Source organism: Myotis myotis, unplaced genomic scaffold, assembly GCF_014108235.1.
Source record: "Myotis myotis isolate mMyoMyo1 unplaced genomic scaffold, mMyoMyo1.p scaffold_m19_p_2, whole genome shotgun sequence".
In the NCBI taxonomy this organism is placed as follows: domain Eukaryota; kingdom Metazoa; phylum Chordata; class Mammalia; order Chiroptera; family Vespertilionidae; genus Myotis; species Myotis myotis.
Genome location: NW_023416324.1, coordinates 7,449,078 through 7,473,786, shown reverse-complemented (window position 1 = coordinate 7,473,786; position 24,709 = coordinate 7,449,078). Strand labels below are relative to the sequence as shown.

Sequence of the window (24,709 nt, the reverse complement as noted above, 5' to 3'; positions counted from 1 at the left end):
TTTTCCTTATCTGTGAAGCTCTTTATCTGACCTTCAATTCTGAATGATAGCTTTGCTGGATAAAGTAATCTTGGTTGTAGGTTCTTGGTATTCATCACTTTGAATATTTCTTGCCACTCCCTTCTGGCCTGCAAAGTTTCTGTTGAGAAATCAGCTGACAGTCGTATGGGTATTCCCTTGTAGGTAACTGAGTTTCTTTCTCTTGCTGTTTTTAAGAGTCTCTCTTTATCTTTTGCTCTTGGCATTTTAATGATGATGTGTCTTGGTGTGGTCCTCTTTGGATTCCTTTTGTTTGGGGTTCTCCGCGCTTCTTGGACCTGTAAGTCCATTTCTTTCACCAGGTGGGGGAAGTTTTCTGTCATTATTTCTTCAAATAGGTTTTCAATATCTTGCTCTCTCTCATCTTTTGGCACCCCTATAATTCTGATGTTGGTACGCTTGAAGCTGTCCCAGAGGCTCCTTACACTATCCTCGCATTTTTGGATTCTTTTTTCATTTTGCTTTTCCGGTTGGGTGTTTTTTGCCTCCTCGCATTTCAAATCATTGACTTGATTCTTGCGCTCCTCTGGTCTGCTGTCGGGAGTCTGTATAATATTCGTTATTTCAGTCCGTGTGTGCTTAATTTCTAGTTGGTTCCCCAATATAACATCGAGGGTCTCATTAGTTTTCTTGTAGATCTCATTAAGTTTATTGGCGGCTTCTAAACAGTTCTTGAGAGACCTTAAAAGTGTGGTTCTGAACTCTATATCTTCCATTGACAATTTTGTCCTGTTTCTTTGTCTCCGCATTTTGTTATGCTTCCTTGGTGCACCCCCTAGTGGTCTTTGTTCGCAGTCTTATAGTTAAATCTTGATTGTTGTAGCTAATTCCAGGGAGGGTTTGACCTCCAGGCCAAGTGGCTATGAGAATCGGCTGTGTCAGCAGTGAGAGAACTTCTGTCCTCTAGGGAGGTGCTAATCTAGCCTTTGCCTGAGGCTATCCGGCAAATGCCTGTGTGCAGGGCTTGGGCGGGGCGGGTCGAACAGGATCAACAGGGTGGGCCGGAGAGAGCAGTTATGGCGGCTCTCAGTCCTGTCCCCAGGGGCTCTGCCTCTCTGAGTCCCAGCACCACCCGCTGCAAAGCTCAGAGAGAAAGCTGCACTCGCTCTGACCGAAGCCAGACAGTCCCGCTTCTCCCGTTTGAGTCTAGGTCCCTAAAGACTCGCCCGGATCTGGAGCTCAGAGTCTGCGACTCCCTCCCGATTGAAAACGCCAACCGCGCTCTCCGCCGCCAGCCCGCTCCGCGCACTCCGCACCTCAGAATTTGACTTCAGCACTGCGCCTCCTCTGAGTGTCCGTATGCGTTTCTCTTTCCTCCTAGTTGTAGGACTTCCACTCAGCCAGCGTTCCTGTGGTTCTGGGTGATGTCCCTTCCGTTTTTTGGTTTCACTTTTGAAGTAGTTGTTCAAGGCAGCAAACTCCGGCGTTAACCTATGCCGCCATCTTGGTTCTCCCTCAGCGGTAATCAGCTATTTAAAAACCTCCTAAGGCAAGGGCATTTCTGCACATCTGAGTCAACGTGTATACATTTAGATCCTGCTACCCACTCATATATGTGTACACACACACACACACACACTCAGCACAGAGGTACTGACGTGTGCACGTGGACAGTGCACAGAGCCAGGAGGAACTTACACCAAAAAGTCCACAGGGGAAATCGGGTGGCGGCTGATCTCTAACTGCTTTCTTAGGATTTTTTCACAGCTGACTATGTTCTACTGTGGAATCAGAGAAAACAAGCAAAAAGCAAGACCCAGCCTCGCGGCTGTAAGCCCACCCCGAGCCGCCAGGGAGCGTGGCCCGCGCCTACCTTGGTTGATGACGGGAGACTGGGGGGCGCCCTCCACCACGAAGGAGAACATCTTCCCGCAGGCGCTCAGGGGCCGCCGGTGGCAGGCGGGCGGGGCCGTGGTCGGCCTGGGGAAGCCCTGGGACCAGCTCTTCTGCACTGGCGCTGGCCGCACGCCCGGCTGGAAGGGCGTCTGTGGCGGCAAAGGGGTGTGGGTCGGCTGCTCTGTGAACCGAGGTGGCTGTGGTCTGGGCCAAGGTGCCGGACCCCCCATCCACGGGAAGGAGAACTGCAGGGGTAGGCAAGAGGGTCAGGGGGAGTCCTGATGAGCTGGGGCGGCCTCCACCCCTCTGTCCCCGCCACATCACAGCAGCCCTAGGTCTCAGCTTGTAAGTCACTTCCCCCAGGAAGCCCTCCCTGACTCTTCCCAAGTTTGGGACAGTGGTCCCCACTATGTGTCACACTGCACACGACTGTGCCACTATTTATGGGGGTGGCCTTCCTGCTAGGCACCTTCCCCAGAGGTTCCCACGTGACCCCATTTAATTCACCTGGTGCTCTGATGAGGCTGAGGCTGAGCAGGACCTGGGGATGTTCCCAAGCTGCTGGGATGTCACCTCTGAGAGGACAGGGGCTCTGGGTCTATCTCACGCAAAGCCCGAGAGAAATGTGCTCACGGGGAGCTCTTGGTTAGGAATGGCTCACGCCCCCTAAGGCATCAGGACAATTCTCCTTGGAAACTCGCTGGGGGTGGGGAGATGGGGGTGGACACAGCGCCCGCCCCTGGGACCCCAGAGACAGTCAGAACAAGAGCACACAGGAATCAGCTCTTTGAAAAACGGGCCCTCGAGATATTTGATGAGAGATGTGCTTCAATACCACCTTCCCCCCTTCCCCTCCCCCCCGCCCCGTCTTAAAAATAAAATAGCGTGGGGCCTGGGTGATCAGGAATGTGCTGCTCTCACAGGCGGCCCTCGCACAGCCACCGAGGCCCCTCCATTAGTCAGAACCTAGAGCAGCGGTTCTCAACCTGTGGGTCGCGACCCCTTTGGGGGGGTCGAACGACCCTTTCACAGGGGTCGCCTAAGACCGTCAGAAAACACATATATAATTACATATTGTTTTTGTGATTTATCACTATGCTTTAATTATGTTCAATTTGTAACAATGAAAATACATCCTGCCTATCAGATATTTACATGACGATTCGTAACAGTAGCAACATGACAGTGATGAAGTAGCAACGACAATAACTTTATGGTTGGGGGTCACCACAACATGAGGAACTGTATTAAAGGGTCGCGCCATGAGGAAGGTTGAGAACCACTGGCCTAGGCCCTAGAGGATGTGTGCACCCACATCCCTCAGTCGGGAGGGCCGGGGGCCCCCAGGCCGGGATCGCAAGGCCAGGGAGCTGCAGAGCGCTGAGCTCCTCCAACGGAAGCAGCCCGAGTTTCCCAGAAGCAGCCCGAGTTTCCCAGAGGCAGCCCGAGTTTCCCAGAGCGCACACGTGCTCCCCACCGCCCCTCACCAGCTTCGCTTTTCAGGGAAACGCCAGCGGTTCTGTGCGGGCCACTGTGCACCTCTTGCCTGCAATTCCACCCAATGCCCAGAAGAGGGCGCGAGGACTCGCTCCTCCTGGGACCCACCGGGGTGGGTCTGAACCTCACCGGCTCGCATCCCGGCTGCCACGCGTGTGCGCCGCTCGGAATCAGAGCAACGCGCTCAGGACCGGCTCCACCCGAGCCTCAGGGGGCACGGAAGGCAACACAGCGCCCTCTGCCCACCATGCACCTGACCCCGCGGGGCTCACCGGGGGTGGGATTCCGATGACGAGTTCGTAGGTCAGCGCTTGGGAGCCGAACCGCAGGCGGTCTCCGGGCAGCAGCTTCACCGCCACATTCTGAATGTGACAGTCGTTGACAAAGGTGCCGTTGCGGGAATTGAAGTCCTGGAGAACGAAGCTGCTCTCGGCCTCATTATATTCAATGAGCGCGTGATGGTTGTCGATGTCCTTAGACTGAAAAGCAGGACAGTCAGGGCCAGGAGGACAGGAAATGAGGACTAGTGAGTGCCCCCCCCCCCCGAGGTGCCTCGCCTGGCTGGCTGGCCACCACGATGCTCATTCTTAAAAGCAGATGCTGAGGGTCAGAGAGGTTCAGTGACCTGCCCGAGGTCACACAGCTAGTGCAGGTGAAGCTGGGATATGTGCTCTCTCCACTCCAGACCCAGACAGGGACCCACGCTTGTTGGGTGGGGAGTCAGGCAACACAGAGGCAAAGGGAACTCGGGGAGTCTGAATGGGGCACACGCTTGGCCGGGGAACCCGCCATTTTCTGGTTCCCGGCTCCACACACGTGTGCTTTGTTTGTCCCAAATGGCGCGACCGGAAGCAGAAACGGCCCAAACACTGGAAGGTCAGCCGGCAAGTGGCAGCTGTTCGTTTTCTTGCAAAGAAACCGCCACGTTCGTGGAATAGGGTGTGTTAAGGTAAAGGGAGGTTCTGGCAGAGCTGCTCTTCGTTCGTTTGTTCTGCGCATCTTTAGAAGAACATTTTCCCTAATATTGCAGAGAATGAGCACCGAAGAAACGCACGAAGACGACATTAGAATCGCTCAGGACCCATCCCCGGGAGGCAGGAATGTTAACCCTGGTTCACAGCCTTCCAGTCTTTAAAAAATGAAATTGCTTACAATCTTTTTAAGAAGTTTAAACAAAATTGACATCATGCCCAACAAAAGAGTTTAATAACTACCTTTAAAAAAAAAACCCTTGAGATACAATAAATCTCCCCCATGTGATTAATTACCTCTATTGCTGCTTAAAAGCCTGTCAGAATTTATCTAACGGTGGGTGCTGATGTGATGCCGTTTCCCCAGGAGAAAAAGACCCCAGACCGCGTGCCTGTGAATTGGAGGCGAGGGCAGAAGGCTCCTCTGTAATTTCACTTTAATAATAAGAGTGAGCGAAACGCAGAGTCCAGCAGGAAATACCATGTTTCCTGGCACCAGGACCCTGGACTGTGGGCTGCAGGGCACATGGGAAGTCTCCGTCTTCCCCAGCCACTGCCTCTGAGGCATCCACTCTAGCCCAAGGCTTTGCAAATATGTTCTAAGTTTATTTTCTCACAGTGTCTCCTCCAACTTTCATAGAAAGAGTGCTGGCATTTACAAACCTGTACTAAAGCCCCATAACATAATAATAAACAATAGCTTATAGTAATATGATAATAGCTTATATGATATAGCTTATATCCTATATAATAAAAGCCTAATATGCTAAGTGTCCGGTTGTCCGGTTGGCTGTTCAAACAATCAAACGGTAATATGCTAATGTTATGCCAAGGCTGCTCAATCGCTCACTATGACGTACACTGACCACCAGGGGGCATACAGTTGACCAGTCGACCAGTCGCTATGACATGCACTGACCACCAGGGGACAGATGCTCCGACTGGTAGGTTAGCTGGATGCTGGGGTCCGGCTGATCAGGACTGGGCAAGCAGGGCTGGACACACCCTGGAGCCCTCCACGGTCCCTCCCCGGCCCCGATCATGCACCGGTGGGGTCCCTCAGCCTGTGCCCTCTAGCAATCCGGGACCCCTCAGGGGATGTCCGAGAGCTGGTTTTGGCCCAATCCCCGCAGGCCAGGCCGAGGGACCCCACCGGTGCACGAATTTGTGCACTGGGCTTCTAGTATACTGATAAAGGGACAAGAAGACACAACAATCCTTCATGTGTATGCACCTACACAGAAAATCCCAAAGAATCAACAACAGTAACAAATCCTGGAACTAATAAGCAGTTATAGCAAGGTTGCAGGATACAGGTTAATATTCAAAAGTCACTTGCTTTCCTATATACCAGCAACGAACAACTGGAATTTGAAATTAAAAACACAACACTGTTGCCCTGGCCAGCATGCTCAGTGGTTAGAGCACCAGGCTGAGCACTGAAGGGTCACAGGTTCAATTCCCAGATAAGGGCACATGCCTGGGTTACACGTTCGATCCCCAGCCCTGGTCGGGGCGTGTGCGGGAGGCAACCAATTGATGTGTCTTTCTCACTTTGATGTTCTCTCCCTCCCACCCACCTACCCCCTGGTCTACCCTTCCTTCCCACCCTTTAACTCTCTAAAATTAATGGAAAATATATACTCAGGTGAGGATTAACAAAAAAACACACAACACCATTTACATTATTACCAAAACCATGAAGTACTGAGGTATAAATCTAACAAAAATATGGACAAGATCTATTTGAAGAAAACTACAAAGTGTTGATGAAAGAAATCGAAGATCTAAATGAATGAAGAGATAGTCCATGTTTTATTTTCAATTCCTTAATGATACCTGATATTTGGCCTCTTCTCATATGCTCATTTGCATATGTAAACTGCCATCTGTATATCTGCGTTGGTGAGGCATCTGTTCAGATCTTTCACCCATTTTTAAGTTGGGTGTTTTTTTTTTATTGTTCAGTTTTAAGACTCTTTTATTTCGGGTACATATTTATAGCATCTTTATTCATAATTGCCCCAAACTGGAAGCAACCAAGATTCCCTTTAATGGCGGGGGTACACACTGGGGCACATCCACACCACGGAACGTAGTCAGTGATAGAAAGAAATGTGCTATCAAGCCACACCAACACCTGCAAGAATCCTAAATGCATATTGATTAGTGCAAGACAGCAATCTGCAAAGGATATATATATATATATATATATATATATATATATATATAGTCTGATTTTAACTCTGTGAAGTCTGGAAGGCGTAAAACTACAGAGACAGTGGAAAGATGGTGGTTGCCAGGGGCTCAGGTGGAGATGGAGAGGGGTGAACAGGGGAAACGCAGGATTTCAGGGCAGTGAGACGACTCTATGATGCTGAAATGCTGCATACATGCCCTTACATATGTGTCCAAACCCGCAGATTGCACAACACAAAGATGAGCCCTAATGCCAACTATGGACTTTAGTTAATAATATGTCTCAGTGTTGGCCGTAACCCATGCAAGATGCCGGCCCAGGGGAAAGCCCGGGGGATCTATGGGAACTCTCTGTACTGTCCGCTCAGTTTCCCGTAAACCTGAAACGGTTCTAAAAGATATTTTAAAATACATTAGAACGCATTAGTGTTTGGGGAAGGCCACCCACGTCTTCTTCATCACCTTCCTCACAATATCAAATCATTATTGTGCGCTATGAACCCATGATGACCCATCAGGGAAAGACTCTCTTCCCAGGCCTCATTGCTTCATTCCTTCAAAGCTGTCAGGCCATCGTTAAGAAATCAGGGCAAGCAGGAGGTTCTGAATGATTCCGCAGATGGGGCGAGGCTCTGCCAGTGTTAGGCCAGGAGGGGGCTTCCTAGACCCACCCTGTAATACCACCGCTCCTCCCCTTACTTGGAGAATTGCCCGGCCACCATTGGACAGAGCCCTGCGGCAAACGCGGCTGAAAGGATAAGCTCCCTCCAGCCGAGCTGCCTGCCCCGTGAGGTAAACGTTTCCTTTATCATCATCATCGTCACTATTGGCTAATGTATTTTGAGGGCTTTCTGTGGGCCAGGCCCAGCTGAAGCACTGTGTGTATTCTCTTATTTAACCTGTACAACGGCCCTAGATAGGGCTCTATTATTAACCCCATCTTACAGGTGAAGAAGCCGAGACTCAAAAGGTGAAATGGGAGACTAATAGCATCACCTCGATACCAAAACCAGACAAAGACACCGCAAGGAAAGAAAGCTACATACCCTTATCCCTTATGAACACTGATAGAAAATCCTCAACAAAATACTGGCAAACTGAACTCAACAGCATCGAAACACACACACACACACACACACACACACACACACACACACACACTCACACTCACACTCACACACACTCACACACACACACACTCACACTCACACACACACACACACACACTCTCACACACACACTCACACACACTCACACTCACACACACTCACACACACTCACACACACACACTCACACACACACACACTCACACACACACACTCACACACACACACACACTCTCACACACACACTCACACTCACTCACTCACACACACTCACACACACACACACTCTCTCTCACACACACTCACACACACACACGCGCGCGCACACACACTCTCACACACACACACACACTCACACACACTCACACACACACTCACACACACACACACACTCTCTCTCACACACACACTCACACACACACACGCGCGCGCACACACACACACACACTCACACACACTCACACACACTCACACACACTCACACACACACACACTCTCACACACTCACACACACACACACACACTCACACACACACTCACACACACACACACTCTCTCTCACACACACACTCACACACACACGCGCGCGCACACACACACACACACACTCACACACACTCACACACACACACACACTCACACACACTCACACACACACACACTCTCACACACACTCACACACTCACACACTCACATTCACACTCACACACACACACACACTCACACACACACACACTCTCACACACACTCACACACACACACACTCTCTCACACACACACACACACACACTCACACATATGATGGAATGTTATTCAGCCAAAAAAAGGAGGAAATCTTACCACTTGCGAACGGCATGGATGCTCTTGAGGGCATTACACTAAGGAATGTAAGTCAGGCAGCGAAAGGCAAATACTGTATGATGTCACTTATATGTGGAATCTTAAAAACCCCCCACACCTGAGCTCAGAGATACAGAGAACAGATTGGCGGTTGGCAGAGGCAGGGGGTGGACAAGGGGGGAGATGGGTGAAGAGGATCCAGAGGTACAGACGCCCAGTTATAAAATAACCAGTCGTGGGGGTGTGATGGACAGCCTGGGGACTGTAGTTAATGATACTGTATTGCATTTTTGAAAGTTGCTAAGAGAGTAAATCTTAAAAGTCCTCACCGCAAGAAAAAAGATGTGACAGATGTTAGCTACACTTACTCTGGAGATCATTTTGCAATACGTACAAATAGTAAATCATTTTGAAAACCTGGGGCTGATGTAATGTTATATGTCCGTTATACCTCAATGAGAATAAATAAAAAAGAAGAGGATTACGCGGCACGAGCCCATGGAATTTACTCCTGGCATGCGACCTGACGGCCCGACACACGCCAACCTCAAGCGCTCCAGGGAGGGGCAGCTTTGCAGCTTCTTTCGTGCACTTGAGGCGAAGGGGGAGCGTTGGGGAGATTGCAGGGAGCGGGGAGAAGAGCAAGGAGGGATCTGGCGACAGGCCCGTCGAGGTCCAGTGCTCTCGGGGGTCAATGGCCTCATGGGCACTACCCCTGGCGGTTCCAAGGCGAGCCAGGCTGGATGCACACGCACAAGGGGCAGGGCTGGCTGAGACCTTTCCCCGGGAAGTTGCAGGTCTGAGGCCTGACTACCCACCATGACCTGCCCCGTTTGAAAGTTATGATCAGGTGACCCTGTGAGGTGACTTTTCATAGATTCCTCCCCCCACTTTTTTTTTTTTCATCCACAACATGTTATCACCAACATGCCATCAAGCCCTTTCCTTCCCGTCCAAATTATTCACCAGACACCTCCAGACCTTAGCACTTGCGGGTTCAACATGTGGGGTGGCCTGTCCTCCCTGCTCTGCCCCCAGCTCCCCAGGCTTCTCCTTATAGAGGCGGCTCAGCTTGGTCTGCTCTGCGGCGGTTCCAGATCCCAGGGCAGGGTGATGGTTGGGGCCTCTGTCTGTAGCCCCAACGCGCCTCCTCCATGGAAGGCACCCGGCCAACATTTCCTTTTACCCAAGGCCCCCACTAGATGGCGCCACGCCCATTTCTTGAGTGAATGAGGACCATAAGAAACTTTCCATGTGTCATTAAGCCTATGATCTCAGTGAACTCACACGGAATTTCAGGTATTTAGATTTTTAGATGTTCCCCAAAGTTAAGTTTACACCCAAAGAATGAGGCTTCTTTCTTTAGAAGCTTTGAGTCAGCCTAGAATCTGAAACTCTGTCTCCCTCCACCCCCAGCCCCCAACTGTATGTCTTTGGACAAGTTACTTAACCTTTCTGAGCCCCATTTCCACATCTTGAACATATAAAAATGATCACAGTAGTTCCTACCCCATGGGATTTTTTTTGAGGGTAAAATTCTGTAAATACACATATCGAACATACACAGGATATATGTTGAAACATGCAAGGCGCATCGAGTAGTCTATAAGTGCATGCTGCAGCTGTTTGCAGTCTCTGTGCTTTCAGAAGATGAGGACCTGCCCCTAACGTGCCCTGGAATGGCTGCTGACACACACCCAGGCGCGTCGCGAGCAGCACCAGCGAATGAGTGCTGGTGGTCCAGGCCTGCGCCCGGGGGTGGAAATGTGCATGGGTGCAGCTGCTATGGAGAAGAGTAAGTTCCTCAAAAAAATTAAAAATAAGATTATCATATGATCCAGCAAGTTCACTTCTGGGTATCCCCCAAAGAACTGAAAGTGGGGGCTTGGAGAGAGATCCGCCCCCTCCCCTGCCCCCCAATTCCCGGTTCAGAGCAGCAGCACTCACAACAGCCCAAAGGTGGGGACGACCCCAGAGCCCATCAGCCCGTGGGTATGCAACCTGTGGTCAGTACACACAACGGCACAGCACTCAGCCTCAGAAGGGAAGGAAGTTGTGACAGATGCTACGACATGGATGAACCTTCAGGACGTAAGGGCCTGCGCGATGTAAGGGCCACGAAAGGACAAACACCGGGTGATTCCACTTATGCGAAGTGCCTGGACCAGCCACGTGCATGGAGGCAGGAAGCAGGATGGCAGCTGCCGGGCCTGGGGAGGAGGGATGCGGAGTGCTTCACGGAGCTTCTGTTTTGCAAGATGACCAAGTTCTGGAGAAGAACGGGGAGGCGTTGCGCAACAACGCGAATGTACTTAACGCCAATGAAGTGCACACACTGACGGTGAAGATGGTAGGTTTCATGTTATGTGTATTTCACCGCAATAAATGGGAAAGATGATGACACTCTGGCCTCTTTCTCTGAACTTTTCTTCTCGGAACCCCCGCCTGCCGGGGGGAAGCAGGCCCATGGGCATCAGCCGGTTTCCAGACGCCGGTTCTGGGACGGGAGAATCAGTCCTGGGGAACTGGAGAGGTCACCTGGGAGGGTCTGCAGGGGAACCACACTGGGCGGGGGGCCTGGGGTGGGCGTGGGCTGGGCCCTGGCAGGAGGCGAGCCCGTGAGCACAAGGAGAGGAGCTGGAGCTGCACCCCCAGGCCTGCTGCTTTCTGTGGGCCTCCCACAGAGTCCGAGGGGTGAGAGTCCACATCCAGACCTTACGTCTCAAATGCAGGGGTTCCCTCAGAATAAGAGAGACGAGAATAAGAGAGACAGGCGCCATAGTTCACCTCCCAGACCAGTGAAGACCCGGTAGGTGGGCAACACGCTAGGCTGGGGGGGCGGTTACAGAGCAGATGTCACCGCTGGCGGGACCCTAAAACATCTGTGAACCTCTGGAGGTAACCGGCGGCACCCATCAGAGCTACAGGTGTACACGCCCTTGGCAACAGCAGACATCCCCCCACGTCCATGAAATGACGTAAGCGGGCCGGTCACAGCGGCCTTTTTCGTAATAAGCAGGAGTATGACATGGGCTCCGGTGGCAGCCGAGAACTGGCAGATGCCTGGCAAAGGGGCAAGGGTCATCGGGCTGTAGGGGTTCTAGTGTGTGGGTCAGGTCAGTCTCGCTCCATGACCCCCAGGGCCCAAATGGGAAGGGGCTGACACAGGCTGGAGAGGCAGTCCTGGCCACGACAGTGGAGCCGGCTGGCGGACTGCCCACCAGGACCGAGGCGCGGGCGTGGCATTTCACCCCCCGCCGGTTCTGCCCCTGGCTTTCCCTCCCCCCCACCCTCCTGGCCCCAGAACTGTGCTGACTGGGGTGGTCCGAGAGCTCAGCCGGCAAGGGGATCTTGAAACCTCCCCAGTGCGGGGCCAGGTGAGTTCTCAGCCACCACCTAAACGTGGGGAGCACATAAATGTGAGGATTCCTAGGTCTCATCCCCCTCCCCCCTCCCCCCGGGTCAGCATGTCTAGGGCTCCTGTTTAACAAGCACTTTGATGCATATGAAAAATTCAGCCACCCTTGCCTTGCAGTGTTCCTTCATCCTGGAAGAATGAAGCCTCTCTCTCCGTGGCATTTCAATAACAGCCACATCCCACTCCAGAAATTACAGCTCACACGCCACATCCGATCATGTGAGTGATGGTTTACGACGCTTGGCCCTGAGATGAGCGAGGCCGAGGCTTTGCAGCCGTGCAGAATGGGAGAGGGGTGGTTCTGGATAGAGTTCTTGGTGGCCAGTCTGCACACGGCAGCCAGGACCATCATTTCCAAATGCACGTCTCCCCTTTGCTTACGATCCTTCGGTGCCTTCTTGCCATTACTCTCCCAGTAGAGATCAAAGTCTTTACGGTGGCAGGAAGGAGACCTCCTCATCTCAGCCCTCCTCCTTCCCACTCCTGCTCTGGACACACCGGTTTTCTCTCCGTCCCTGGGGCTCACAACATGCTCTTTTGCCCCAGGGCCTTTGCACGTGCCATTCCCTTCTTCCATTGCTGGTGAAGTCCTCCTTGTCCTCCCCATTGCCTTCCATGGGAGCCCCAGTGTTGGCTGGGAGCTACTCGGGCCTCTGTGGGATCTGTGACTCACACCTCTGCCTCCTCGCAGCTTCCCGACTGCGGGACCGTGCCTGATGCGGCCAGTGCTGTGTCCCCGGGACTGCCTCAGTGCTGAGGCTCCAGGTCAGTATTTGTGGAATGAATGAGTGACAACAGCAGCCATACGTGGGCTGGCACACATGGGCTTCCTCTTGCTGCCAGGGAACCGAACCCTTACAGGATATAGAAAAAGCCTGGAGCACACCCCCTACAAATATCAATATTGATTTTCTCTGAGCCACATGATTACAAAGGACTTCTTTCTTTCTTACACTTTGCTTTCCCTCAAGTTTTTAAAAACCAATAAGTATGTAACAACCTTTCCTTATCAGAAAAATGGTAAGTGATTTCAAAATACAGGGTGGGGTAAAAGTAGGTTTCCAGTTGTTTGTATGGAAAATAATACAATAACTGATAAATAATAATACAAGCATAAACGCTATTTTGCATGCTCACAACTGTAAACCTACTTTTGCCCCGCTCTGTGTTATATCAACAGTCAAAACACTATGTCAGCCTCAGGAATGAGGATCAATCTTTAGAAGCATGACTGCCTAGTCTTTGGGATTTACCCAAGTAAATAAAACAAACAATCTTTTTTATTTATATATTTGGGAGATGTAACTTCTGAGTAACTTCAAGGACACCTTTTTGTTAATAAATATTTCTGAACTTTAGTTCGTGGCATGGCTTCTAGGGGCAACTATAAATTTCATTTATTTTAATTTGTCTTTATTGACAGCTGTAAGTTGACTATGGAATTGTACCTTAGAGTGGCCTCTAGCCGACCAAGGGTGATTCTTCTAATCAGAAAGGCCCAATGCAGTCAGCAGATGGGGGCGATGTTCACCCCTTTTGTTTTATAAAAACTGGAAAATGCTGACACGTTTGCAGGTTTCAATTCTTCAAAATGGACCTGTGTCCCTACATCCCTTTTTAAATCAAATCTCGTCTCCCAAATCCATTTAGGCTCTGGGAAGAGAGGGTTTGTCTAAGAGAAGACAGAAGTGCCCATCAAGTCCGTTCACAAAACATTTGGTAACTCATGCATCATCTGTTCCCTGGGGAGCCAGGCCGAGTCTGGGCCGCTGCAAACGCAGCTCATTTCTTCATAAATCACCACTGCTGGCCAGGCCGACTCCTTAAACTCAGTCCAGGGGGCAGGACGCAGTCAATTATTTTTTATGCAATGAGTGCAACTCCATTTCTGTCTACGTAACAACTGTCCTCATTAGTTCCCTTTTCCAAACAACATCAGTGGCTTCGCACCTCACCTCCGAGGATTCTTCTGGGTCTCCGTTCTCTGCGACAGCAATAACAATCGTGGCGTCGTTTATGGAGCGCCAGGGGGCGGGCACTTTACCTGCCTGTCTTTCTGAATCCCCACAACAAGCCTGTGGTATGGTCCGTCGTTGGTGGACAGGGACAATGAGCTCAGAGTGATTAACTCGATTAATTCGCTCGAAGTCACAGGGCCAGAAAGTGGCCTAATGAGATCCAAACCCAGGTCTGTCTATCCCCGAAGCCCGTGCTATTGAAAATCACAATCATTTTCTAATATCACAGTCAGATTCAAAGCAGAGCTCTCTGTCTCCGTGACAGCCAGATGGGAGACAAGACTGCCTAAAACCGCCTAGGTCATGTTATAATAAAGGAGAAACTGAAATTATTTTTTATTTTTCTTCTCTTCTCCCCCCCACTCCCCATCCCCCTTCCCCTACTTCGGGCACTGAACAGATTTCCTGTGTCCTTGTTGGGAGACTACCACAGGGATGAGAATCTCAAGGGGAGGCGCGCTATTTTTAAATCTGTTGAGTTTATAATAAACACTCTCAGAAAACTAGGAATAAAACGGGGGGTGGGGTGGGGTGGGGTGGGGTGGGGACTTTCTCTGCTTGTTAAGAGCATTTACAAAAAAACTACTGTGAGCATCATAGTCATGGAGAAAGACTGAATGCTTCCCCTCTAAGATCAGGAACAAGCAAACATGAAGATTTCTACTATACACATCACTATTTTTCAGCAGAATACTGGAAGTGCTAGCCCATGCAATAAAGCAAGAAAGGGAAATTAAAGGCATTCAGCTCTCCTTTTCTCAGAGGAGAAATAACATTGTTCTTATTTGCAGATGACAGGACTGTTTGGGTATCAAATCCTAAGAAATCTATAAAAAGCCTTCTAGAAAGTTCAGTTAAGGTTGCAAGGTACCATATAAGCATAAAAATCCATTGTATTTACTGTCAATGACATGTGGACACCAAAATTAATAATATAATGCCATTTATAGTCAGAGAGAGAGAAAGACAGAGAAAGAGAGAAACAATAGTAAATATATAACAAAAATGTATGGGACTTATATGCTGAAAACTACAGAACACTCATGAAAGAAATAAAAGACCACCTGAACAAATGGAGAGACATACCATGTTTGTGGCTGGAAGGCAACATAGTAAAGATATAAATTATTCTTACACTGATATATAGGTTTAAACACAATTCCTATAAAAATTCCAGCAAGATATTTTGCATGTACAGGCTTGTTATTAAAATTTATATGGGAAGGCAAAAGAACCAGAATAGTTTTAAAAAGTTGTAAAAGAAGAATAGAGTCACTATATGACTTAAGGCTTAATATAGCTATAATAATCTAGACGACATCATATTGGTAGAGCGATAGACACAGAAATCAATGAAATGCAACAGGGAACTCAGAAATAGCCCCCCACACAGTATGGCCAAATGATTGTTGGCAAAGCTACAAAAGCAATTCAAGGGAGAAAGGACAGTCTTTTCAACAAATGGTTCTGGAGCTACTGGATATCCTCATGTAATAAAAATAAAAACTTGACTTAAACCTCACATTATATTTTTAAAATGATCTCAAAAAGGTTCATATATTTAAATATAAGACATACAACTACAAAACTGTTAGAAGAAAACACAAGAGAAAATCCTCAGAATCGAGGGCATGGGGACTGCAACCACGCTCTATAAAAGAATAAAATTGATAAACTGAACCTCATCAACACTTAAAACTTTTGCTCTGTGAAATATTCTGTGGAGAGAATAAAAAGACAGACTCCCGGTGGGAGAAAATATTTGCAAACCAGACCTCTGACAAAAGACTCATATCTAGAATACAGAAAGAACTCTCAAAACTCAACAGGAAAAAAACAACAACCAATGGTCTGATTAGAAAGAGGAGAGAAGACACGAGGAGACATTTTACCAAAGTGGATATGCAGAAGGCGCATGAGCACTAACTACATGAAAAGATATTCAGCATCACTAGCCCTTGGGAAGGACAATTACAACCACGATCAGATATCGCTACGCACTAACACAGCTAAAATAAAACACGGGGAGAAAGTACCTGCTGGTGAGGATGCAGGGAAACCGTGTCTCGTATACTGCCGGGGGGAATGAAAGATGGTAATCACCCTGGACAACAGTCTGGCAGTTTCTTTAGAAACCAAACCCGTGATCTGGCAATCGCACCGCTGAACACTGATCCCAGAGAAATGAAACTTACGTTCGTACAAAAAGCTGTACGCGGCTGTGTGCAGCGGACTTATTTATAACAGCCCCGGGTGGAAAACAGACAAAATGCCCTCCTGTGGGTGAATGGTTAAACAGAAGTGAAACGTCCACACCATGGAATACTACTCAGCAATGAAAAGGAACAGGCTAATCAAAACGGATCTCAAGGACATCCTGGTGGGAAAAAAACAGAAACAAAACCCAAAACCCTCAAAGGGTCACGTGGTAGAGGAGTCCGTTTATATAACATTCTCAAAAAGATAAAAAGGATAGAAGCAGAGAACCTGTTCGTGGTTGTCAGGGGTTAGGGATGGTGGGGGAGAGGTGTGGTGACGGTGAAAGACTATGGCTGCACACGAACCCACACATGTGACAAAATGGCATAGGGCCAAACACACCCTTCGCACCATGTCAGTTTCCTGGTTTGGACGTGGTTATCGCTAGGTAATATGTAACCAACTGGGAGAAAGTAGGTGAAAGTACCCGGGAGATAGATAGATAGATAGATATAGATATAGATATAGATATAGATATAGATATATATATATATATATATATATATATATATATATATATATAAAATCTCCAATTTTTGGAATTTGTTGTGAGTCTATAATTATTTCCAAAGAAAAGTTAAAAGAAAATTTGTTGAGTCAGGTCTCAGAGAAACCTGCCTTTCACAGTTATAAAGGGATTCTGCTGTTTATCTTTCTGCTTCAGTGTTTTAACCCTCTTGGGTAGTTAAAAAGGCTCAAAGCCACTGCTTCTAGCATTCCTTCCTTCCTCCCAGCTTCCTTGGGTGTCAAGGAGCGGGGGCTCTGGACCAAACCACAGCTCCTTCGAGACTGGAATGAAATGAGGAAACGCGGAGGCCACACCCACTGCGTGGAGACCCGGGGCTCCCAGGGGCCCGCCACAGCCTCCAAACCTCTGGCAGGGGCGAAGGCCACTGCCCGGGCTGGGCGCTCCGGGTGGCCCTGGCTATCATACCCCGAGCAGGGGAAGGTCAGGGCACCAGCTCCACGCCCACCTTGCCAACCGCCCACCAGGCTGCTGGGGAGGGGACGATGGATGGGACACCCGCAGACAAGTTCAGCGGATGAGGTAGGACACGCGGCGCTTTGCCTGGCGCTCGCTTTCACTAAAATCCAGCTCGTCTGGCCAGTGGTTGTTGGCAGCGCCTTGAGGGGAAATGTGGCTGTAAGGCCAGAGGTGATGTTTCAAAAGGGATGCGAGTCCACAAAGCAGTCAGGGCTTTGGAGGGGGTGGGGGAATGGGCTGGATGAGTTCTTACCTCTAAAACCAGGTCTGAGTCTTCGTGCCTTCCAATCGTCGTACTTTTGTTCAGGACAAAAAAGCCTTCTGCGCTCTTTAGGTAGGCTTTCATACTCTCTGCTTTTCCTGTACAAGGTTTCCAGGAAACAATCGGTTAGGAAGATGCAGTCCTCCAATCACTCCACGTCACATTTAGAATGAATGAGACGCACCGTCGTGTCCAAAGGGGAAACCAGCAGAGGTGGGAGGGGGCAGATGGACTGGCATGATCACAATGATGCTGCTGCGTATTTTTTAAAATATATTTTTATTGGGTTCAGAGAGGAAGGGGGAGAGAGAGAGAGAGAGAGAGAGAGAGAGAGAGAGAGAGAGAGAGAGAGAGAGAAACATCAATGATGAGAATACTTGCTTGGCTGCCTCCTGCACGCCCCCTACTGGGGATGGAGCGTACAACCTGCACATGTGCTCTGACCGGGAATGGAACTGTGACCTCCTGGTTCATAGGTCAATGATCAAGCACTGAGCCACACCAGCAGGCTGGTTTTACTTATTTGAAAGACTGTCTCTTTAGCTGCGATCTCTAATATGGGTGAGTTTGGTTCTGATAACCAAGTAGAAGACATTTTTACTTAATTCAGAGCAAAACTATAGCTACAATAACTCAACAACAAATCTGAATTCCACGGGTGACTGTTCTCCCATTAAACTTACCTAGTAGAATGAAGTTACTTGTCTGACATAGCAAGTATTCATGTTCAATATTCCCAACCCTTCCCTTCCTAGCTCTGTGACCTTAGGTGAGTTACTTATTCTTTCTCTATGCCTCAGTTTTCTCATCTGTAAAATGGGGCTAATAATACTCCATATCCCAAAGGGTTTTGTGAGGATTAAATGCAATAATCTGCGTGAAGCATTTAGAAATACACATCTGTACTATGACTTTTATTATTGTTATCAATCTTGGACTTCTTGAACTCTGATCCAAGGAACTCTAAGCTTCTATAGAGCTGCTTAAAGTGTCGAGTCAGTCTTTGAGGAGATGAGCTTTACGGTAAATAATACCTTTTGTAAAAAGTCACTCAATTTTTTCATATACTTAGAAAAAAAATGATGATTTAGGCTTGGCCATATGATCAGGACTCTGCACATATTTCTTCCCAGTATTTTATTATGAAAATATCAAATGTACAGAAAAGTTGAAAGAAGTGGATGGTGAACTCCTGTATACCCACCAACTGGATTCCACAATTGACATTTTGCTGTATTTATTTGATCACATAGCTATCCAGCTATCCATTCACTCATCCATTTTACATTTTGATGCATTTCAAATAAGTTCTGTACGTGTTTTTCAAAATGTCAACATTTCAGCAACTTCAGTCATTCCCAAAACGTTGGTGATACTTCCCATGCTGCTTGCATTCTGACTTGAGATGTGTCCGATTACAGTGTGACAGCCTCCACCTCAATGCCATGTCAAAGAATGACAGTCCCTCTCTTTTCAACGGAAAGGTCACTGAAATGTGAAGTTGCTGGACTGTGGATAAAACCAAAGTCATCTAGTTGTGACTGTATACCTATCAGGTCCGGCTCTGCCTTCCCTCAACATCTCCATCATCATTTATTGTGCCATCCTTTTATAGACATTGCCTCTTTTTTTAAAAAATATATATATTTTATTGACTTTATTTTACAGAGAGGAAGAGAGAGGGATAGAGAATTAGAAACATCGATGAGAGAGAAACATCGATCAGCTCCTGCACACCCCCTACTGGGGATGTGCCCACAACCAAGGTACATGCCCTTGACTGGAATCGAACCTGGGACCCTTCAGTCCGCAGGCCGACGCTCTATCCACTGAGCCAAACCAGTCCGGGCGACATTGCCTCTTTTTATTGTCAGAACAGCCCTGAGAACTGGTATCACTATTGCCCCACTTTACAGAGGGGGAGAATGAGAGGTTAAGGTCATGCAGCAGTAAGTGTCAGGGGGAGAACTCTGGGCGCTTTCCTGTCACTACTACATGGCCCTCCGCAGCTCAATTTGCACCTCCATTGTTGCTGGGTGGGGCGGAGAGGGGACAGCCAGTTACCCTGCCTGCTGACCCTTGGGGCATGCAATATCCTTGAAACCAGGATTCTCTCCTATGAGAGGCAAAAAAGACCCTATTCAGGGTTAAGAGAAATAAAAATAAGCCGGAGAGTTTATTGTATATTTGTAAACTCTGAGGCCTATGGATGCCTCACAAATATCGGTGCTTTCATATCACAAGTAATAAATTTTTAAGTGTGTTGTCATTAATATAGGAGAAAAGACATTTTTCCAAAAGAAGCGTGCTCTCTTGCCATCGACTCATTTCAGTTATTCACCCTCAGTTGGGGAGGACCATGCTACCAAGCAACTCATTCAATAATATGTGTGAAGCATTTAGAAATATATCTCCAGTGTACATTGTGCAGAATGTCTCTCCTGTGGGGAAGCCACTAAACTAAACCCCGAAACTCAGGTGATGCTCATATTTGTGTTTAGCTCTCACCCAGGTATTCCCAAGGCTGGTGCATTCTCTCTGCTCAGATGTTGCCCCTTCGTGGGGACCATCTGACCACCTGGCTAAAGGCACCTCCAGCTAATGCCACTTTCCAGCCAGCACCTCTCCCTGCTGTGTTTCCTTCCTTGTACGGATTCTCTGACATTTTCTTTTTTAAAAAAAAGATATTTTTATTGATTTCAGAGAGGAAGGGAGAGAGAGATAGAAACATCAACGATGAGAGAGAATCATTGATTGGCTGCCCCCTGCATACCTCCTACTGGGGATCTAGCCTGCAACCCGGGCATGTGTCGTGAACCCCTGGTTCCTAGGTCAACACTCAGCCTGAGCCACTCTGGCTGGGCTGACATTTTCTTATTCCTTCATTTGGTTGGGTTTGCTGTCTGTTTCCCTCTCACTAAGATATATGTTCCGGGAGAGTCAGAACCATGTTTTTGTTGTTGAGACAATTTTGGATGAGTTTTGTGTGTCTGTACTATCTTCAGAGCAAAGGCACTGACAGATTTTGTCCTGCACGGTCTTGCCAAGGAAGTCTGCAGGGCAAACAGCCTGGGAGAATATAGGCAAGGCTCATAAGAAAGACGATGCCTCCCTTGGGGGCAATGACCAGGCAAGTGTGCCAGCAGCCCCTTTCAAAGACTGGGGCTTTCTAAGCTTGGAGCTCAGCTGGGGTATAGACCCAGTGCGTGCACAGCACCCACTGATGTTCTGCACCACGCCAAGGGACTTGGGGCAAGGGAACCAATGTGAATGTGAATCCTGGTTGCCTGTTGCCCGTTCTGCTGTGAGTAGTCAAATCCTCTGTTGCCAGCCCCGGTGTCTCCTGTCTTCTGCCAGCATCTGTCAGCTGGGCAGGCCACCTCGTTAGCTTGCGAGCAGGGGGAAAACTCAGCCCCTTCCAAGTTCCTGACAGTTTTGTTCCGTTACCCCATATCCAGCGCCTGCAGCAATGCCTGATACAGAGTAGGTGCTCAGTAAACACTGGCGGAATGAATGAAAATAAAAAATGACACCTCAAAGCCATCAGAGGACCAGCCGGCTAGGAATCTTTAACAGTAACTACCCTCATTTGCCGTTCAGTATCTATTCTACAGGACTTTTTGGAAAACCTAAATTCTATCTCTTTAGCTTTGGGGTTGGACAACACTTCACCTTAGTCCTGCCCTGCGCAGCCATTTCCCTGCCTGAAAAACACCATAGAAAGTAATCGAATGTCTTAAACTCTGTAAATTCATTCTTAGTGCCACGGAGCACCAGCCACAGTGAAGAGGAAAGCGCTTCAAACACGGGCACCCCCTGACCACTTCGTTGGGCCATAGAGGCGAGATTTCTTCTGAGGGCTACAAGGTCTCCAGAGGCCTGGGCGGTGTGGAAGTTCCTCCAAGGAGAGGTCAGGTAAGGGGGTTCTCGGACCACTGGGTGTTGTTAGGAAATCCAGAAAACCTGGGGTCGTCCCTCCTAATCCCAGCTGTACCCCACAGGACACCCGAGAGCTGGTGCCAAAGAGGGTCCTTAAAGCTCCCATGGGGGCTCCCTCGGAGGGCAGGGTGGGAGACCGCACTCAGGCAGGGAGGGCTGGCGTTGGGGCACCTCCTCTGGGGTGCTCCTGGGGACAGGAGTCTGGATCAGAGAGGGACTGGGGTGGGGCCCGGTCGCTCCCTCCCAGCCACCCCAGCCCTGACCTCACAGGGCAGGCCCGCCAGGTCTCCACCCGCCGCCGCCTCCTCCTCCTCCTGGCAGCACTCACCTGGCCGGAGGAAGATGCCCACACTCCGTCCTCCGCCGAGAGCCTGGCGGGCTCGCGAGGCGCCAGGCCCGCTCCGGGGCGAGGCCTCCCGGCCACGCTCCCGCGGATTCTCCAGCCAGAGGCCGGCACCCCGCGCACCCACCCGGCCTGTGTACGCTCGTCCCCATGGCAACGCCGCGGGGCCAGCGGAAGGGCGAGGGGCGTGGCCTGCGCGGTGCGCTGGGAATGCCCGCGCGGAGTGCAGGCTGCCAGCCACGCCTCCCGGCACGCCCCCCCCAAATCTGCCACTTTGGGGGAGCCTCGGCCCCATTTCACAGATGGGGAGACGGGGGCTCAGAGTTCACAGAAGTGGTCCAGGGTTTTACAGCGAGAAAGGAGCGGACTCAAGAATTCTTCCTAAGCTGGCTGCATTGGGGGTGGGGGCTGGCTGCATTGGGGGTGGGGGTGGGGGGTGGCAGGGGTGAGAGGGTGACAGAGCTGAGCCAGGAGAAGCAGAGGTTAGTCCCCCCTACCGTACCCCCCCCCCCCCGTCCTTCTTGTTGCAGATGAGGAAATAGAGTAAGCTGTGGACCACCACTTCTGGGCGTGGGGGGTGGGGGTGGGAGAGGGATGGGCTGGAAGGAACAATTTTGAAAGAATGAGGGTTTCTTCCAAGTGCTGGGGAAAGGATATTTCCAAACCCCCGACCTCACAGTTCCTGTACTTCCCTGTCAAGACTGACATTTATTCATTCATTTGTTCTTTATCCCTGAGTCCCTAGAAGTGTCAGACGGTGGCCCCAGAGTTGGCCTGGTCAGTCACTGTCCTTAAGAAGCCCCTACCCACGGGCACTGCAGAGAAGCCCAACTCACAAATGTCAGCAGTGATCATTATTGCCATTACATCACTATTTTAGCAGGAAAATGAGGCTCGGAGGCACGGAGGAATGCGCTCAGGTTTGCACAGCTGGAGAAATGGCAGGATTTGAATCTGGGTGACTGTGACGAGGAAGAATCCCCGCGGCCTCCTCCTCCTCCCCCAACTACAGGTGTTAGTTGTCACAACCACAAGACAAACCTGCTTTCCTTCATCTCTGAAAAGGCTGGGCTCCTGTCTGTCTTGAAGGCCTGGCAGTGTTTGAGGCCAGAAGGGAAAGAGGGCCAGCCGTGGGCAAACTACGGCCCGCGGGCCGGATCCTGCCCGTTTGAAATGAATAAAACTAAAAAAAAAAAAGACCATACCCTTTTATGTAATGATGTTTACTTTGAATTTATATTAGTTCACACAAACACTCCATCCATGCTTTTGTTCCGGCCCTCCGGTCCAGTTTAAGAACCCATTGTGGCCCTCGAGTCAAAAAGTTTGCCCACCCCTGGCTTAGGCCAAGGGTGCAGCTGGGCCTGCCACCAAGCTCACTGCCAGACACTGGCCTTCCTTCCTGTGGGACCTCTGCCCCCATTAAATCTTATTCTGCCCCAGCACCTTCCCTGGGTGCCCTTGATTGGGGTAGGTACACCCACTGTGCTCCCTCCCCAGGCCTACCTGCTGTTTTTTCCTGTTGCCCCAGCCCACCCACTGGGAGGGGTAGGGAGGCTTGTCAAGCCTGTAGGGCAGCGGTTCTCAACCTGTGGGTCGCGACCCCTTTGGGGGTCGAATGACCCTTTCACAGGGGTCGCCTAAAACCATCGGAAAACACATGTATAATTACATATTGCTTTTGTGATTAATCACTATGCTTTAATTATGTTCAATTTGTAACAATGAAATTGGGGGTCACCACAACATGAGGAACTGTATTAAAGAGTCGCAGCATTAGGAAGGTTGAGAACCACTGCTCTGGGGGGTAGGAGAGAGCCAGAGGAATCAGGAGCAGCAGGGAGTAGCCACGCGGTGGGGGAGGGGGCCAGGGGGGAGAGCAGAGGGTCCTCTGGATCCTAAGGGCCCAGGAAATGCAGAGTTTTATGAACACACAGACACCCCAAAATAAACGGAAACCTCTGAAGGAACACTGGCGACTGAGGCCTTCCTCACCCTCGCTTGGCAGAAAATGAGAACACACCCACCTTTTTCTTAAAGCGGCGCTTCCACTGCCCGTTTGGGGCCTTCATTTCTCTTACAGATCAGCCTTCAATGTCAGTTCCCCTTGGTTCCCTGGGCTTTGCCACAGCCACAGGAGTTGGTCTGTACCTTCTGCTTGAAAACGGCAGATGACATGTGCTCAGTCCACCTTTAATGGGCCTGTTGTTTGTTTTATTCTGTCTGGACCTTACTCCTCTCACCTGTGAAATGGAGATAATAGCAGCATTAACAGGAAGGGCGAAATGGGTTAATACGTGTAAAGTACTAAATTGTGATGGTGCGGTAGAATCACTCTTGAGTGTTTGCAGTTTGCAGTTACTGCCTGCTGTTGTTTTCTGATGATACGGGAGGGCAGCTCAATCTCAGCCCAGGTCACAAACCCCCTGGGGCAACGCTGATGTGCTGCAGACTCAGCCCCTACCCAGAGCAAACCTGACCCCTGAACAGTCCCATGCCACTTTGCCCGTTGCTCTGGCACCCTTCTGGGTGTGGATGTCAGAGACAGGCTGAGCCCCGGCCCCTGGGAGCCCCCAGAGAGGATTCCTGAGAACCCAGCTGGTCTCAGTGGGACAAACTCATAAATTCTACTTCCAGGCATCTGGGCAAACCTTCATTGTGATGATGATTATTAATTATTACCATTTGCTTGTAACAAGGAACCCTTACGAATGTAGTGAACAAAACCAGCTAATATTTATCAAGGCTTGTTAGGAACCAGCTGCCATGCTGTGCACAGTTTTATTTAATTCCCTTTTATAGAAAGGGAAACTGAGGCACATAAAAGTCAAGTAACTTGTCCAGGCACGAATTTTGTAAGCGGTGGGTTCAGGATTTGAACCCTGGCTATTTCACTCCAGAGTACTGTATGCTTTTGGGGGTAAACTTTTTATTAAAAAAGAAGAATACACTGTTGAAAAGTGAGCATATCGTGGTGTTCACTTGAAGACTTTTCA

At 49.5% G+C, this 24,709-nt stretch overlaps 1 protein-coding gene across 1 annotated transcript in view; it reads right to left on the bottom strand.

Annotated features, from left to right (window-relative positions):
- LOC118676301 (transmembrane protein 51) overlaps nucleotides 1–24,709 on the bottom strand; it is a 155,103-nt gene that overhangs the window by 73,676 nt on the left and 56,718 nt on the right. Inside the window, exons 5-8 of the mRNA XM_036349955.1 lie at nucleotides 23,741–23,956; nucleotides 17,423–17,529; nucleotides 3,645–3,851; nucleotides 1,853–2,120 (exon numbers count right to left, since the gene is read on the bottom strand). Coding sequence (XP_036205848.1) covers nucleotides 1,853–2,120; nucleotides 3,645–3,851; nucleotides 17,423–17,515 — 568 coding nt within the window. The 5' untranslated portion in view covers nucleotides 17,516–17,529; nucleotides 23,741–23,956. The remainder of the gene's footprint in view (nucleotides 1–1,852; nucleotides 2,121–3,644; nucleotides 3,852–17,422; nucleotides 17,530–23,740; nucleotides 23,957–24,709) is intronic.